The sequence below is a fragment of the Poecilia reticulata genome, chromosome 20 (assembly GCF_904066995.2).
Source record: "Poecilia reticulata chromosome 20, P_reticulata-male-v2, whole genome shotgun sequence".
Taxonomy (NCBI): domain Eukaryota; kingdom Metazoa; phylum Chordata; class Actinopteri; order Cyprinodontiformes; family Poeciliidae; genus Poecilia; species Poecilia reticulata.
Window position 1 is genome coordinate 27,148,266 of NC_088849.1, and position 16,198 is coordinate 27,164,463.

The 16,198-nt window shown below is 51.7% G+C and overlaps 1 protein-coding gene across 7 annotated transcripts in view; it reads right to left on the reverse strand.

Moving 5' to 3' along the window:
- sugct (succinyl-CoA:glutarate-CoA transferase) overlaps nt 1-16,198 on the reverse strand; it is a 75,042-nt gene that overhangs the window by 58,648 nt on the left and 196 nt on the right. For 6 of the 7 annotated variants that reach the window (XR_014085210.1, XR_014085207.1, XR_014085208.1 and 3 more), the window contains exons 2-12: nt 15,635-15,680; nt 15,494-15,567; nt 15,324-15,409; nt 14,333-14,383; nt 14,142-14,262; nt 13,765-13,856; nt 13,549-13,692; nt 10,681-10,776; nt 8,130-8,201; nt 7,861-7,958; nt 7,679-7,781 (exon numbers count right to left, since the gene is read on the reverse strand). Coding sequence is in view for 2 of the 7 variants with exons in the window: in XM_081601268.1 (XP_081457394.1) it covers nt 7,679-7,781; nt 7,861-7,958; nt 8,130-8,201; nt 10,681-10,776; nt 13,549-13,692; nt 13,765-13,856; nt 14,142-14,262; nt 14,333-14,383; nt 15,324-15,409; nt 15,494-15,567; nt 15,635-15,680 (983 nt within the window). In the remaining 5 variants the exon portion in view is untranslated. The remainder of the gene's footprint in view (nt 1-7,678; nt 7,782-7,860; nt 7,959-8,129; nt 8,202-10,680; nt 10,777-13,548; nt 13,693-13,764; nt 13,857-14,141; nt 14,263-14,332; nt 14,384-15,323; nt 15,410-15,493; nt 15,568-15,634; nt 15,681-16,198) is intronic. The other variant, XM_081601269.1, reaches the window with a different exon arrangement.

Below are 16,198 nucleotides of genomic sequence, written 5' to 3' on the forward strand. Positions count from 1 at the left end.
GAACCCAGTCATAACCCAGTCAGAACCCAGAGAGAACCCAGTCAGAACCCAGAGAGAACCCAGTCAGAACCAGTCAGAACCATCAGAACCCAGTCAGAACCCAGAGAGAACCCAGTCAGAACCCAGTGAGAACCCAGTCAGAACCCAGAGAGAACCCAGTCAGAAACCCAGTCAGAACCCATCAGAACCCAGTCAGAACCCAGAGAGAACCCAATCAGAACCCAGTCATAACCCAGTCAGAACCCAGAGAGAACCCAATCAGAACCCAGTCAGAACCCAGTCAGAACCCAGTCAGAACCCAGAGAGAACCCAATCAGAACCCAGCAGAACCCAGTAGAACAAATCAGAACCCAGTAGAACCAATCAGAACCCAGAGAGAACCCAGTCAGAACCCAATCAGAACCCAGAGAGAACCCAGTCAGAACCCAGTCATAACCAGTCAGAACCCAGTCAGAACCCAGTCAAACCCAGTCATAACCCAGTCAGAACCCAGTCAGAACACAATCAGAAACCCAGAGAGAACCCAGTCAGAACCCAGAGAGAACCCAGTCAGAACCCCAGAGAGGGAACCCAGTCAGCCAGAGGAGAGTCAGAACCCAGTCAGAACCCCAGAGAAGAGAACCCAGTCAGAACCCAGAGAGAACCCAGTCAGAACCCAGAGAGAACCCAGTCAGAAACCCAATCAGAACCCAGTCAGAACCCAGAGAGAACCCAGTTAGAACCCAGTCAGAACCCAGAGAGAACCCAGTCAGAACCCAGTCAAGAAACCCAGTTCAGAAAAAACCCAGAGGAGGAAACCCAGTCAGAAACCCAGTCAGAACCCAGAGAGAACCCAGAGAAAGAACCCAGTCAGAACCCAGTCAGAACCCCAGAGAGAACCCAGTCCAGAACACAGTCAGAAAACCCAATCAGAACCCAGTCAGAACCCAGGAGAGAGAACCCAGTCAGAACCCAGTCAGAACCCAGAGAGAACCCCAGTCCAGAAACCCAGTCAGAACCCAGCAGAGAACCCAGTCAGAACCCAGAGAGGAACAGTCAGAACCCAGAGAGAACCCAGAGAGAACCCAGTCAGAACCCAGTCAGAACCCAGAGAGAACCCAGTCAGAACCCAGTGAGAACCCAGTCAGAACCCAGAGAGAACCCAGTCAGAACCCAGAGAGAACCCAGTCAGAACCCAGTCAGAACCCAATCAGAACCCAGTCAGAACCCAGAGAGAACCCAATCAGAACCCAGTCATAACCCAGTCAGAACCCAGAGAGAACCCAATCAGAACCCAGTCATAACCCAGTCAGAACCCAGTCAGAACCCAGTAGAACCCAGTCAGAACCCAGTCAGAACCCAGAGAGAACCCAATCAGAACCCAGTCAGAACCCAGAGAGAACCCAATCAGAACCCAGTCAGAACCCAGTCAGAACCCAATCAGAACCCAGAGAGAACCCAGTCAGAACCCAATCAGAACCCAGAGAGAACCCATCAGAACCCAGTCATAACCCAGTCAGAACCCAATCAGAACCCAGTCAGAACCCAGTCATAACCATCAGAACCCAGTCAGAACCCAGTCAGAACCATCAGAACATCAGAACCCAGTCAGAACCCAGTCAGAACCCAATCAGAACCCAGTCAGAACCCAATCAGAACCCAATCAGAACCCAGTCAGAACCCAGTCAGAACCCAGTCAGAACCCAATCAGAACCCAGTCAGAACCCAGTCAGAACCCAGAGAACCCAGTCAGAAACCCAGTCAGAACCCAGAGAGAACCCAGTCAGAAACCAGAGAGAACCCAGTCAGAACCCAGAGAGAACCCAACCAGAATCCAGAGACAACCCAGTCAGAACCCAACCAGAACCCAGAGAGAACCCAGAAAGAACCCAGAGAGAACCCAGTCAGAACCCAGAGAGAACCCAGTCAGAATCCAGAGACAACCCAGTCAGAACCCAGTCAGAACCCAGAGAGAACCCAGTCAGAACCCAGTCAGAACCCAGTCAGAACCCAGAGAGAACCCAACCAGAACCCAGAGACAACCCAGTCAGAACCCAGAGAGAACCCAGAAAGAACCCAGAGAGAACCCAGACAGAACCCAGAGAGAACCCAGTCAGAACCCAGTCAGAACCCAGAGAGAACCCAGAGAGAACCCAGAGAGAACCAGTCAGAACCCAGTCATAACCCAGTCATAACCAGTCAGAACCCAGTCATAACCCAGTCAGAACCCAATCAGAACCCAGTCAGAACCCAATCAGAACCCAGTCAGAACCCAATCAGAACCCAATCAGAACCCAGTCAGAACCCAATCAGAACCCAGTCAGAACCCAGAGAGAACCCAGTCAGAACCCAGAGAGAACCCAGTCAGAAACCAGAGAGAACCCAGTCAGAACACAATCAGAACCCAGAGAGAACCCAGAGAGAACCCAGTCAGAACCCAGTCAGAACCCAGTCAGAACCCAGAGAGAACCCAGTCAGAACCCAGAGACAACCCAGTCAGAACCCAGAGAGAACCCAATCAGAACCCAGTCATAACCCAGTCAGAACCCAGAGAGAACCCAATCAGAACCCAGTCATAACCCAGTCAGAACCCAGTCAGAACCCAGAGAGAACCCAATCAGAACCCAGTCAGAACCCAGAGAGAACCCAATCAGAACCCAGTCAGAACCCAATCAGAACCCAGAGAGAACCCAGTCATAACCCAGTCAGAACCCAGTCATAACCCAGTCAGAACCCAATCAGAACCCAGTCAGAACCCAGTCATAACCCAGTCAGAACCCAGTCATAACCCAGTCAGAACCCAGTCAGAACCCAATCAGAACCCAATCAGAACCCAGTCAGAACCCAGAGAGAACCCAGTCAGAACCCAGAGAGAACCCAGTCAGAAACCAGAGAGAACCCAGTCAGAACCCAGTCAGAACCCAGAGAGAACCCAGTCAGAACCCAATCAGAACCCAATCAGAACCCAGTCAGAACCCAGTCAGAACCCAATCAGAACCCAGTCAGAACCCAGTCAGAACCCAGTCAGAACCCAGTCAGAACCCAGTCATAACCCAGTCAGAACCCAGCCAGAACCCAGAGAGAACCCAGTCAGAACCCAGAGAGAACCCAGTCAGAACCCAGAGAGAACCCAGTCAGAACCCAGAGAGAACCCAGTCAGAACCCAGTCAGAACCCAGAGAGAACCCAGTCAGAACCCAGAGAGAACCCAGTCAGAACCCAGAGAGAACCCAGTCAGAACCCAGTCAGAACCCAGAGAGAACCCAGTCAGAACCCAGTCAGAACCCAGAGAGAACCCAGTCAGAACCCAGTCAGAACCCAGTCAGAACCCAGAGAGAACCCAGAGAGAACCCAACCAGAACCCAGAGAGAACCCAGAGAGAACCCAGACAGAACCCAGAGAGAACCCAGAGAGAACCCAGTCAGAACCCAGAGAGAACCCAGTCAGAACCCAGTCAGAACCCAGAGAGAACCCAGTCAGAACCCAGTCAGAACCCAGAGAGAACCCAGTCAGAACCCAGAGAGAACCCAGTCAGAACCCAGTCAGAACCCAGTCAGAACCCAATCAGAACCCAGTCAGAACCCAGTCAGAACCCAATCAGAACCCAGTCAGAACCCAGAGAGAACCCAATCAGAACCCATCATAACCCAGTCAGAACCCAGAGAACCCAAGAGACCCAATCAGAACCCAGTCATAACCCAGTCAGAACCCAGTCAGAACCCAGAGAGAACCCAATCAGACCCAGTCAGAACCCAGAGAGAACCCAATCAGAACCCAGAGAGAACCCAATCAGAACCCAGTCAGAACCCAATCAGAACCCAATCAGAACCCAGAGAGAACCCAATCAGAACCCAGTCAGAACCCAATCAGAACCCAGTCAGAACCCAGTCAGAACCCAGTCAGAACCCAGTCATAACCCAGTCAGAACCCAGTCAGAACCCAACCAGAACCCAGAGAGAACCCAGAAAGAACCCAGAGAGAACCCAGTCAGAACCCAGAGAGAACCCAGTCAGAACCCAGAGAGAACCCAGTCAGAACCCAGTCAGAACCCAGAGAGAACCCAGTCAGAACCCAGAGAGAACCCAGTCAGAACCCAGAGAGAACCCAGAAAGAACCCAGAGAGAACCCAGTCAGAACCCAGAGAGAACCCAGTCAGAACCCAGTCAGAACCCAGAGAGAACCCAGTCAGAACCCAGTCAGAACCCAGTCAGAACCCAGAGAGAACCCAGTCAGAACCCAGTCAGAACCCAGAGAGAACCCAGAGAGAACCCAGAGAGAACCCAGTCAGAACCCAGAGAGAACCCAGTCAGAACCCAGTCAGAACCCAGAGAGAACCCAGTCAGAACCCAGAGAGAACCCAGTCAGAACCCAGTCAGAACCCAGAGAGAACCCAGTCAGAACCCAGTCAGAACCCAGAGAGAACCCAGTCAGAACCCAGAGAGAACCCAACCAGAACCCAGAGAGAACCCAGAGAGAACCCAACCAGAACCCAGAGAGAACCCAGAGAGAACCCAGTCAGAACCCAGAGAGAACCCAACCAGAACCCAGAGACAACCCAGTCAGAACCCAACCAGAACCCAGTCAGAACCCAGTCAGAACCCAATCAGAACCCAGTCAGAACCCAGAGAGAACCCAATCAGAACCCAGTCATAACCCAGTCAGAACCCAGAGAGAACCCAATCAGAACCCAGTCATAACCCAGTCAGAACCCAGTCAGAACCCAGAGAGAACCCAATCAGAACCCAGTCAGAACCCAGAGAGAACCCAATCAGAACCCAGTCAGAAACCCAGTCAGAACCCAATCAGAACCCAGAGAGAACCCAGTCAGAACCCAATCAGAACCCAGAGAGAACCCAATCAGAACCCAGTCAGAACCCAGTCATAACCCAGTCAGAACCCAATCAGAACCCAGTCAGAACCCAGTCATAACCCAGTCAGAACCCAGTCAGAACCCAATCAGAACCCAGTCAGAACCCAGTCAGAACCCAATCAGAACCCAGTCAGAACCCAATCAGAACCCAGTCAGAACCCAGTCAGAACCCAATCAGAACCCAGTCAGAACCCAATCAGAACCCAATCAGAACCCAGTCATAACCCAGTCATAACCCAGTCAGAACCCAGTCAGAACCCAGAGAGAACCCAATCAGAACCCAGTCAGAACCCAGAGAGAACCCAATCAGAACCCAGTCAGAACCCAGTCAGAACCCAATCAGAACCCAGAGAGAACCCAGTCAGAACCCAATCAGAACCCAGAGAGAACCCAATCAGAACCCAGTCAGAACCCAGTCATAACCCAGTCAGAACCCAATCAGAACCCAGTCAGAACCCAATCAGAACCCAGTCAGAACCCAGTCATAACCCAGTCAGAACCCAATCAGAACCCAATCAGAACCCAGTCAGAACCCAGTCATAACCCAATCAGAACCCAGTCAGAACCCAGTCATAACCCAGTCATAACCCAGTCAGAACCCAATCAGAACCCAGTCATAACCCAGTCAGAACCCAGTCAGAACCCAGTCAGAACCCAATCAGAACCCAGTCAGAACCCAGTCAGAACCCAATCAGAACCCAATCAGAACCCAGTCAGAACCCAGTCAGAACCCAATCAGAACCCAGTCAGAACCCAGTCAGAACCCAATCAGAACCCAGTCAGAACCCAGTCATAACCCAATCAGAACCCAGTCAGAACCCAGTCATAACCCAATCAGAACCCAGTCAGAACCCAGTCAGAACCCAGTCATAACCCAGTCATAACCCAGTCAGAACCCAATCAGAACCCAGTCATAACCCAGTCAGAACCCAGTCATAACCCAGTCAGAACCCAATCAGAACCCAGTCAGAACCCAGTCATAACCCAATCAGAACCCAGTCAGAACCCAGTCAGAACCCAGTCAGAACCCAATCAGAACCCAGTCAGAACCCAATCAGAACCCAATCAGAACCCAGTCAGAACCCAGTCAGAACCCAATCAGAACCCAGTCAATCAGAACCTAATCAGAACCCAGTCAGAACCCAGTCAGAACCCAGTCATAACCCAGTCAGAACCCAATCAGAACCCAATCAGAACCCAGTCAGAACCCAATCAGAACCCAATCAGAACCCAGTCAGAACCCAGTCAGAACCCAATCAGAACCCAGTCAATCAGAACCCAATCAGAACCCAGTCAGAACCCAATCAGAACCCATCAGAACCCATCAGAACCTGATCAGAACCCATCAGAACCTGATCCGAACCCATCAGAACCCATCAGAACCCATCAAAACCTGATCAGAACCCATCAGAACCCATCAGAACCTGATCCGAACCCATCAGAACCCATCAGAACCCAGCAAAACCTGATCAGAACCCATCAGAACCCAGTCATAACCCAATCAGAACCCAGTCAGAACCCAGTCATAACCCAGTCATAACCCAGTCATAACCCAGTCAGAACCCAATCAGAACCCAGTCAGAACCCAGTCATAACCCAGTCAGAACCCAATCAGAACCCAGTCAGAACCCAGTCAGAACCCAGTCAGAACCCAGTCAGAACCCAGTCAGAACCCAATCAGAACCCAGTCAATCAGAACCCAATCAGAACCCAGTCAGAACCCAGTCATAACCCATCAGAACCCATCAAAACCCGATCAGAACCCATCAGAACCCATCAGAACCCAATCAGAACCCATCAGAACCCATCAGAACCCAGTCATCCATACAGAGAAACATGGCATCATAAATCATGAAACACAGGAATCATCTGATTCATGGGTAAATAACTCCAGGCGAACGCAGCGCAGCTCGACCTCTGACCTTTCAGTGACAGGACAACCAGCTGGTCATGTGATCACATCCTGTCAGTTGCCATGGTGACAAGTTTTCATCCAGAAAGCTGTTCTGTTTCATTCCAGTGAACCATCCAGGATCCCGACTGGGAAGCGATGCTGGTTAGGAAAACCAGAGTCCAGTTTGAAACGCTGCGGATTAAAACCAGCTGACTGGTTCCACTGGTTCCACTGGTTTTACTGGTTTTACTGGTTCCACTGGTTTTACTGGTTCCACTGGTTTCACTGGTTCCACTGGTTCCACTGGTTTTACTGGATATGATGTTCCAACTGGCCAGCAGATCATCATCATATCAGACAGAACCAGCAGAACCACAGATGTTCAGAGACAATTACAGCAAAATGGCCGACTGATGCAAATAGGAAAGGAAATACGGAGCTAAATTAGTGCCAAAAATTTACATTAAAAAAAATTAATTGAAAAAATAATTATGACACTGAAAAAAAGTTTCAAAAAAACTTGTAAGTTTCAAGTTGTTGTTTTTTTTGCAGTTTCAAAGATGGTGACAGAAGGTGTGGCATCATGGCCGACAGCTCAACCTGCATTCAGGTAAATATCTTTAACACATCATCAATATCCTACGACACAAATCTGAGCAAAAAAATGTGATTTTTGCTGCATTTCAAAAATGATTTCCCATCATCCTCCAAGAGGCCCCGCCCCTTCCACAAGAGGCTCCGCCCCCTTGGCGTTGAAGCCCCGCCCCTTCCAAAGAGGTGAGAACAGTTCTGAACTTTTTTCTGTTTTAAAGACATTTTATGAGCAAACATTTGGTCCAGTTTATCCCCATGGAGAACCTGCCAGCCTGATCAGAACCCGATCAGAACCAGACGTCCAGGCCGGAAACATCTGGACACGCCCATCCCAGCACTGACCTGCGGCTCGGAGAACACTTCCTGGATGCTGTTGATCGGTCCGACCGGAACACCTGAGCCCTGGAACCTCCTCAGCCAATCAGCAGAGTTCTGCTGCATGAACCTGTTGGCAAACAGAACCAGACGGTGACCCGGCCGCCACACGGGCCCAAACCGGGTCCAACTATCGGCCTAAACAAAACCTCTGGGACAGAATCTGCAGCAGCTGCTTCCGGTTCTGGACCCTCAGCTGGTTGGTTCTGTAGTTTGGGTCGGCAGCGAGATCCTGCAGCTCCAGAACCTGCAGGTCCAAACAGACAGAGTTAAACTGTGAGACACCAGAGGGTTTCAATGCAGCAGCCCGGTCCAGAACCAGTCTGGAACCAGAACCCAGGTCATTAGGTCTAGTAGAACAGAGTTAGAACTATCTGCGGAAACGGGTCAGAACCGAGCCGAGCTGAACAGAACCCACCTGGCACACCGTGACAAACTGCCTGTCGTTGGCTGCAGCCAGAACCAGGTGTCCGTCTCTGGTTCTGAAGCCCTGCAGACACAAAGCAGCCACTGAGAGGAACCACAGACTGACCCAGATCAGAACCAGAACCAGAACTTGGACATCAGAGTCCGTCTGAAAACTTTCCACCAGTGGTGGGAAAACTTCTGCTAATCAGCTAAAGCTAATGCTAACCCTAGTGTTAGCGCTGGAAACATTTAGCGCACTTAGCTTAGCTAAATTAAAGTGGATACATGCTAAAGCGCTAATTTGATTTGGATGTTTATTAAACTCTTTGTTCATATTCATGCTCTTATTTTGAAGTCACATTGAACCTAATATATATGATTAGCTCTATTAGCATTAGCAGAGCTAACACTTTAGCTAGCGGTCTCACAGAACCTGCAGAGAGTTTCAGAACTATAATCCAGTTCAGATCTGGATCAGAACCAGAACCTGGAGGTTCAGAAAACAAAACATTCAGACATGAAACCAGGTCAGAACCCGATCGCACCACTAGAGGGTGTGAACGGGTTCTGGTCCAAACAGGCCGTAAGCACTTCTTTCTGATGATCTGGACGGGGAGAACGTGACAGAACCTCAGAGGTTCTGCCAGCTGCTCAGGTTCACCCAGAACCGCCATTGGTTCTGATAAATGAACCTGCTGACCCATCAGAACCAGATCCAGTACCGAGCCAGGCCAGAACTGTCTCTGCTTCCTCTGAACGATCTTCATCTGACCTTTGAGGAGAATCATCAGCATCAGAACCAGGTCAGAACCGGGCCAGAAGCTCTGGCGGTTTGCTCCTTCATCAGGTTGGATCCCTGCAGGCGGAGCTGGAATTTACTGAGACGAATGAAAAAAGAATCTCCAGAGGAACCGAGGCCTCTTCATCATTCTCATCTTCTTCATCCTCCTCCTCTTCATTGTCATCCTCTTCCTCCCCCCTCGGTGTTGCAGACCGCCAGCATCCGGTCGCTCGGCGCCGCAGCGCTGCTTTCATCTGCTGCCCTGGGGGATTGTGGGTAACCTGGAGGACATGTTGGGCTGCAGACGGGTTCCGGCGGGGAGGCTAGCGCCCCCTGCTGACTGAACTCAAACTGTGAGGTTCTGCAGAACTTATGGACCTCTCAGAACTTTCACTTCCTGTCTGGGTCAGAGTTCAGCAGCAAACTGAGCAGAGACCCCCGGTCCAGTCAAAGTAAGGAGTGGAGACTCTTCAAATCAAACCAGTTAAATCTGGTTGGAGTAGAAATATCCCACAGAGAGGTGGATCCAGGAGGATCCAGGTGGATTCAGGAGAATCCAGGTGGATCCAGGAGGATCTCTGACGGGATCTGATCCCATGAACGGTTCTGATCCCGTCAGAGTTCAGTGGTTTGGCAGAATCAACGTCTTTCATTTATTCATTGAACTATTATCAATCACCGACTTCCAGCATCTTCATTCAGCATCAAAAATCTGATTTTAATGTTTTTCACTGGATCAGATCAACACAAGGACCTGGCCAGGTGGATTCCTTGGAATGATGCTGTCGCATCATGTCCTGTCCAAGGTCAAACACCAGTGAAGGTCAAACATCAGGACATCTTCAGATGTCCCTCGCTGAGGGTCTCTGGTGTCTCAAGATGTGAAAGTCTGGACTCCTGCAGAACCACAGAACCACTAATCCTGTTGTTTAGACTGCAGTGATCTGCGAAGCGCTTTCATCCACTCAGCTCCAGGCCAGGAAGGGAGGAGCGCTGCATGATGGGAAAGGCGGTTCACAGCAGGTTTAGATTGGGGAGCTGGACGGAGAAGAAGACCACAAGAATGGAGGCTGAGCCGAGTTCAGGGAGAGAAACCTGAGATCTGCTGGGAGACCTGAACCGCAGCGACCGAGAGGAACGTCGTCCCTCCCAGGGGAACGTCGTCCCTCCCAGGGGAACGTCGTCCTAGCCTAGCGCTAGCAGCAGAAATGGCTCCTGGTCTTTAGCCTAAAGAGAAATCCTCCAACCGCTAAAATCCTCCATCTTGTTTCCATCTGGTGAAGAAGGAAGTTGCTCTCAGCGTCTTCAGAGGTTTTTGTGTCGTTTCCTTCAGTGGTTCTTGGTGCAGCGCCCCCACAGGCCAGGAGGGGAACAGGTTGGTTTGACTCAGAGCAGCTGGAGGTGGAGCAGATGTTCTGGTTCCAGTAGAACCGGGTCGACCGGACTGAAGGAGGGAAAACAGACTTAAGGTTTCCCTGATGAGTCCCTCCATTATGTTGTTCCACAATCGCAAAATGTATGCAAAATAAAAACGAACCCAGAATTTTTTCCTAGTAATGTATAATTGAGTTTATCACAAATTGTCTGTAGAAATTGTGAAAAGCACAGAGCTTATGCAATGCTAACTCCCCCCTGCAGGTGGCATCTGTGATCAACATGGCAGCAACAGAAAATTAAGTCTCCAGGTTCTCCAGGTTTTCCAGGTTCCCCAGGTTCTCCAGGTTCCCCAGGTTCTCCAGGTTCTCCAGGTTCCCCAGGTTCTCCAGGTTCTCCAGGTTACCTGGTACGGTACGATGCTCTCGTGGGCCGTCCCCCAGCGCTTGGCCTTCTTCCCTGCGTTCAGGTAGTTGGCAGCGATGTGGCTGAGGCAGGACACCTGGACAGGGACGGAGACGGAGACGTTAAAGCTGAACCGGTTCTGATTTTCAGGCCGGTTCTGACCCAGCAGACCAGCATGTTCCTCTGGAGTCCGAGTGCTACAGTTCATGGTCTCCTCTTACGACTTGTTGATGGGAGCGTTGCTGTGGTTACATGTAACCGTGACGACACAAGCTTTCTTCTGCTGCATCAGAAACTTCCTGTTCACGGTTCATGAATGCAGAGATCTGTGGTTCAGCAGAACATTGATGATTTACACGGCTGATCTTTGAATAACTGCAGCGTAAAAATCTCCATCTTTGCTAGTTAATATTCGTCCATCTGACCCGGATGTCTGTTGAACTTTGGACTCTGCGTCTACATCAGGGGGTCCAAACTCGGTCCTGGAGGCATCCTGCATGTTTTAGTCTCCCTGGTTGGACACACCTGCATCACATGAGGCTCATTAGAGAAGGAGAGCACTGACTTGCTGAGGAGGTTGTTGCTACCAGCAGGGAGAGACTAAAACATGCAGGATGCCTCCAGGACCGAGTCTGGACCCCCTGCTCTACATGAACGAAACGCTTTAACCAGATTAATAATTCCTCATTATGCCTGGTTGATCTGAACGTTCCAGCCGTCTGACCGGCACCTGCTTTCACGTTTCAGGCTAGAAATGGTCCTCACAGGCTTCCGTAGCTCAACCAGCTGATGGCGGAACGTGAAGAAACGTTCTCCTCCCGTTTCATCGTCACTCAGCGTGGAGTTTTTCTGTTTTTGGACGGTGTTGGTGTTTCAGTGAGGTTCATTCTGTCCGCCTGGACGTTTCCTGCTCATTCGGTAAAAACTCATTTTATTGTGGATTTTATTTTGCTTGGTGGTCAAAACGTTCAGCAGAACGACGTCTGGGCCTTTAAAGCCGATCAGAACCCAGAAATGGAACCGGTCCATCCGGGCCGATGACCCGGCTCCGTCAGACCCTGAAGGCTTCATCATGTCGGCTTGTTGTCATATTTCTGGTGATTAGCAGGAAACCATGAGAGGCTGGGCAGCGGCGCCATGACGGAAGCTTTCCGGGTGGTTCTGTCCATCAGAACCCGGTTCTGTTTAAACTGCAGGAAGCCACAAGAGAGGCGGCAGCACCGCTGCACATGTGGAGGCCGGAACCGAGACGCCATTAGGGAGAAAACCAGCTGCAGTCAGGAGACATGAGAGGCAGAACCTGCAGCAGGCGGCTGCGGATCGAAGACATGGGGCCGGACTTCCTGCTTCGCCCGCCGGACTTCCTGCTTCGCCCGCCGGACTTCCTGCTTCGCTCGCCGGACTTCCTGCTTCCCTTCGCTCGCCGGACTTCCTGCTTCCCTCGCTCGCCGGACTTCCTGCTTCGCCCGCCGGACTTCCTGCTTCCCTCGCTCGCCGGACTTCCTGCTTCGATTCGCTCGCCGGACTTCCTGCTTCTCTTCGCTCGCCGGACTTCCTGCTTCTCTTCGCTCGCCGGACTTCCTGCTTCTCTTCGCTCGCCGGACTTCCTGCTTCGCCCGCCGGACTTCCTGCTTCGATTCGCTCGCCGGACTTCCTGCTTCTCTTCGCTCGCCGGACTTCCTGCTTCGCCCGCCGGACTTCCTGCTTCCCTCGCTCGCCGGACTTCCTGCTTCGCCCGCCGGACTTCCTGCTTCGCCCGCCGGACTTTCTGCTTCGATTCGCTCGCCGGACTTCCTGCTTCTCTTCGCTCGCCGGACTTCCTGCTTCGCCTGCCGGACTTCCTGCTTCGATTCGCCCGCCGGACTTCCTGCTTCACTCGCTCGCCGGACTTCCTGCTTCGCCCGCCGGACTTCCTGCTTCGCCCGCCGGACTTTCTGCTTCGATTCGCTCGCCGGACTTCCTGCTTCTCTTCGCTCGCCGGACTTCCTGCTTCGCCTGCCGGACTTCCTGCTTCGATTCGCTCGCCGGACTTCCTGCTTCGCCCGCCGGACTTCCTGCTTCACTCGCTCGCCGGACTTCCTGCTTCGCCCGCCGGACTTCCTGCTTCGCCCGCCGGACTTTCTGCTTCGATTCGCTCGCCGGACTTCCTGCTTCTCTTCGCTCGCCGGACTTCCTGCTTCGCCTGCCGGACTTCCTGCTTCGATTCGCCCGCCGGACTTCCTGCTTCACTCGCTCGCCGGACTTCCTGCTTCGCCCGCCGGACTTCCTGCTTCGCCCGCCGGACTTTCTGCTTCGATTCGCTCGCCGGACTTCCTGCTTCTCTTCGCTCGCCGGACTTCCTGCTTCGCCTGCCGGACTTCCTGCTTCGATTCGCTCGCCGGACTTCCTGCTTCGCCCGCCGGACTTCCTGCTTCACTCGCTCGCCGGACTTCCTGCTTCGCCCGCCGGACTTCCTGCTTCGCCCGCCGGACTTTCTGCTTCGATTCGCTCGCCGGACTTCCTGCTTCTCTTCGCTCGCCGGACTTCCTGCTTCGCCTGCCGGACTTCCTGCTTCGCCTGCCGGACTTCCTGCTTCGATTCGCTCGCCGGACTTCCTGCTTCACTCGCTCGCCGGACTTCCTGCTTCGCCCGCCGGACTTCCTGCTTCACTCGCTCGCCGGACTTCCTGCTTCGCCCGCCGGACTTCCTGCTTCCCTCGCCCGCCGGACTTCCTGCTTCGCCCGCCGGACTTCCTGCTTCGCTCGCCGGACTTCCTGCTTCGCCCGCCGGACTTCCTGCTTCCCTCGCTCGCCGGACTTCAGGAGAAAAACCCAGCTCAGTCTCCTGTTACCTGGAAACAGGAAGTGATGTCACAGACAGGAAGTGGTACCTGAGCAGACAGCAGGTTGCAGTCGATGTGACTTCCTCTTCCTGTCTTCTGTCTGTGCAGCAGGGCGGCCATGACGGCTCCGTGCGCGTACAGCCCCGTGGCCAGGTCAGTCATGGCGACGCCGGGACGCACCGGCTCCCCGTCCTGCCGGAGCAAAGCATCATGGGATCAGCTGGCGCCGGTTCTGACCCGGTTTGATCCAGAAGGAGCTCTGACCTCCGGTCCGGTGATGTGCATCATCCCCGACACGGCCGAGGCGATGGAGTCGTAGCCTGGACTCCGGGCCTGAGGGCCCGTCTGGCCATAACCTGAGACACAGAGACACCGGGTCACCGACCGGACCGGGTCCGAACCGTTCAGTACCAGAACACAGAGACATCGGGTCAGCAACTGGTTCAGAACCCAGCTGGGTTCATTCAGTAGATGCCTCAGTAATCTGCTGCTGAAGGTCGGCCTCCAACAGGAAGTTACAGAAAGTTCTGGAAAACACACGAAACTGGACCAGGACCTGGAGACGGATCCATGGATCTGGATCATCAGAACCGTTAGATCCGAGACACAGACCTGGTCCAGATCCAGGTCGGGTTCTGTACCTGATACGGAGCAGTAGACGAGGCCCGGGTTGATTCTGCTGAGCTCAGCGTATCCTAAACCCAACTGAGGAAGATTCCCGGGCAGGAAGTTCTCCACCAGGACGTCACACACACATGCAAGCTGAACACACACACCGTGAACACACACACCATGAACGCTGTCCCTGCCTGGTGACCTCTGGGGTCGGTACCTGCCGGATGACCTCTGCTCCTCTGCGGTGCTTCAGGTCCACTGCGATGCTCTGGAACAGAGGAATGTGGATCAGAACCATATGAATCCGGCTGTTGCATGGAAACAGAACCTAATGTGGAACATGGACAGCAGGAATCGGCCGGTTTTCCAAACCCTCAGCTTTCATTTATTTATTACAATCGTTTCATTTTCTTCATGTTTTTGTTTTAAATTTACCAAAATGAATCATCACAGATGGATCTGAACTGGGTCGGAGGTCAAAGGTCAGACTAGATCAGTCTTTTTCAAACCGGTGATCCGCAGGCGCCCCCTAGTGGTCCACCAGGTACTGCATGTAAACGACGTCAGCTCAAAGCGATGCTACAGCTAGCTTAGCAAAGGATCAAGTTAAAAATGCTGGAGAACTGGCGCAAAACCAGGTTCCCAACAGAAAAGCTGCGGATACCGGCGGAAAGACAAACTCCAGGAATATTATCTGACCAGAGGGATCTGCTGTCGTTCACTAGCGAATGGATTCCTTTGAACGGCTCCATGCGGCAGGAATCGACTCGTCACAGCCGTTCTTTGTTTTTATCAGTTTGCTTTCAGGTCATTGTAATTTTTATTTAATTAAAAATGAATACGACTTATAGATTTTTTTTAATATTTAATGGTGCAGAAAATATTTTTTTGCTTCTGCTAAATTAACCTTAGTCTATTTTTCTATTGTGCTTCTAAATCACAAATAGCCCTTAATGTTATTAATGCACATAACACTCGGTAGTAAAGAACATTTAATTTTTTTTATTTCCATGACATTATCGGTAACTTGGACACTTTCAGAACCTGTAAATAACTCAAAGGCCCAAGTAGACGTGTTCGTGGCTGCATTTACCAGACGGCACCACTTCATCAGGATGAACAAAGAAACACAACAATACGCGAGTTAAGAAGCTAATATTTTAATTTCAGGTTGATCATATTTTCTGTTATCGCGGGGCCATTTTCACCTTCTTGTTCCGGTTGACGCTCAGGAAATAGACGCTCTCTGAGGCAACAAAGGGCGGGCCCCAGGTTCTGGTGTCATCTCCTCCACCTGTCCAACAGAACCACCACATCTACAACCGTCAGGTTTCCCACAGTCCTTCAGCCACTACCCAGAACACACCTGGGCGCTCACCTGGCCTCTCCACCTTTATCACCTCGGCTCCCAGGTCTCCCAGGATCATGGTGGCAAACGGACCAGCCAGAACCCTGCACACACCCAGACACATGTCAGCCTCCAGGTGGACCGGAACCAGCAGCGGCCTGCGGAGCTCACCTGGTCAGATCCAGCACTCTGACGCCCTCTAGTGGCCGAGAAGCTCCTGCAGCACATTTAAAACACCACCAAATTATTGCTTTAGAAAAAACAGAAAAAGTTTTACATCCAAAGTTAACAAAAATTAACCTGACTTAAAAACTAAAGTTATGTTATTTTAACAGATTTATATTTTCTTCGGTTAAATAAAAATCCCTCTTTTTTGTCCGAAGGACCTTAAAGTACAGAATTAACATTTTGTTTATAACTTAATTTAATAATAAATCATTATAAATTAAGTAATTAATAACGATAATCCTCTAACAGCAGGAGAACTTGCCTCTCACAACATGGCGGACGGGCTGACGCATTGTTTCAAGTTACTTTAAAGCTTACCTCGAACAGCCCACAATCTTCAACCAGCAGCAGTTTAAAGGGACGCATTTATTTAATTAAGTCATAAACATGTTCTGGTCCAAATCCTGTCCGGATACCTGCCGGTTCCGATCCATATTTCAATGAGCTGATTGACCCCCGACCAGAGATGCTACCGTTAGCCTGCTAGCAGCAGCTCCGCAGCAGTAC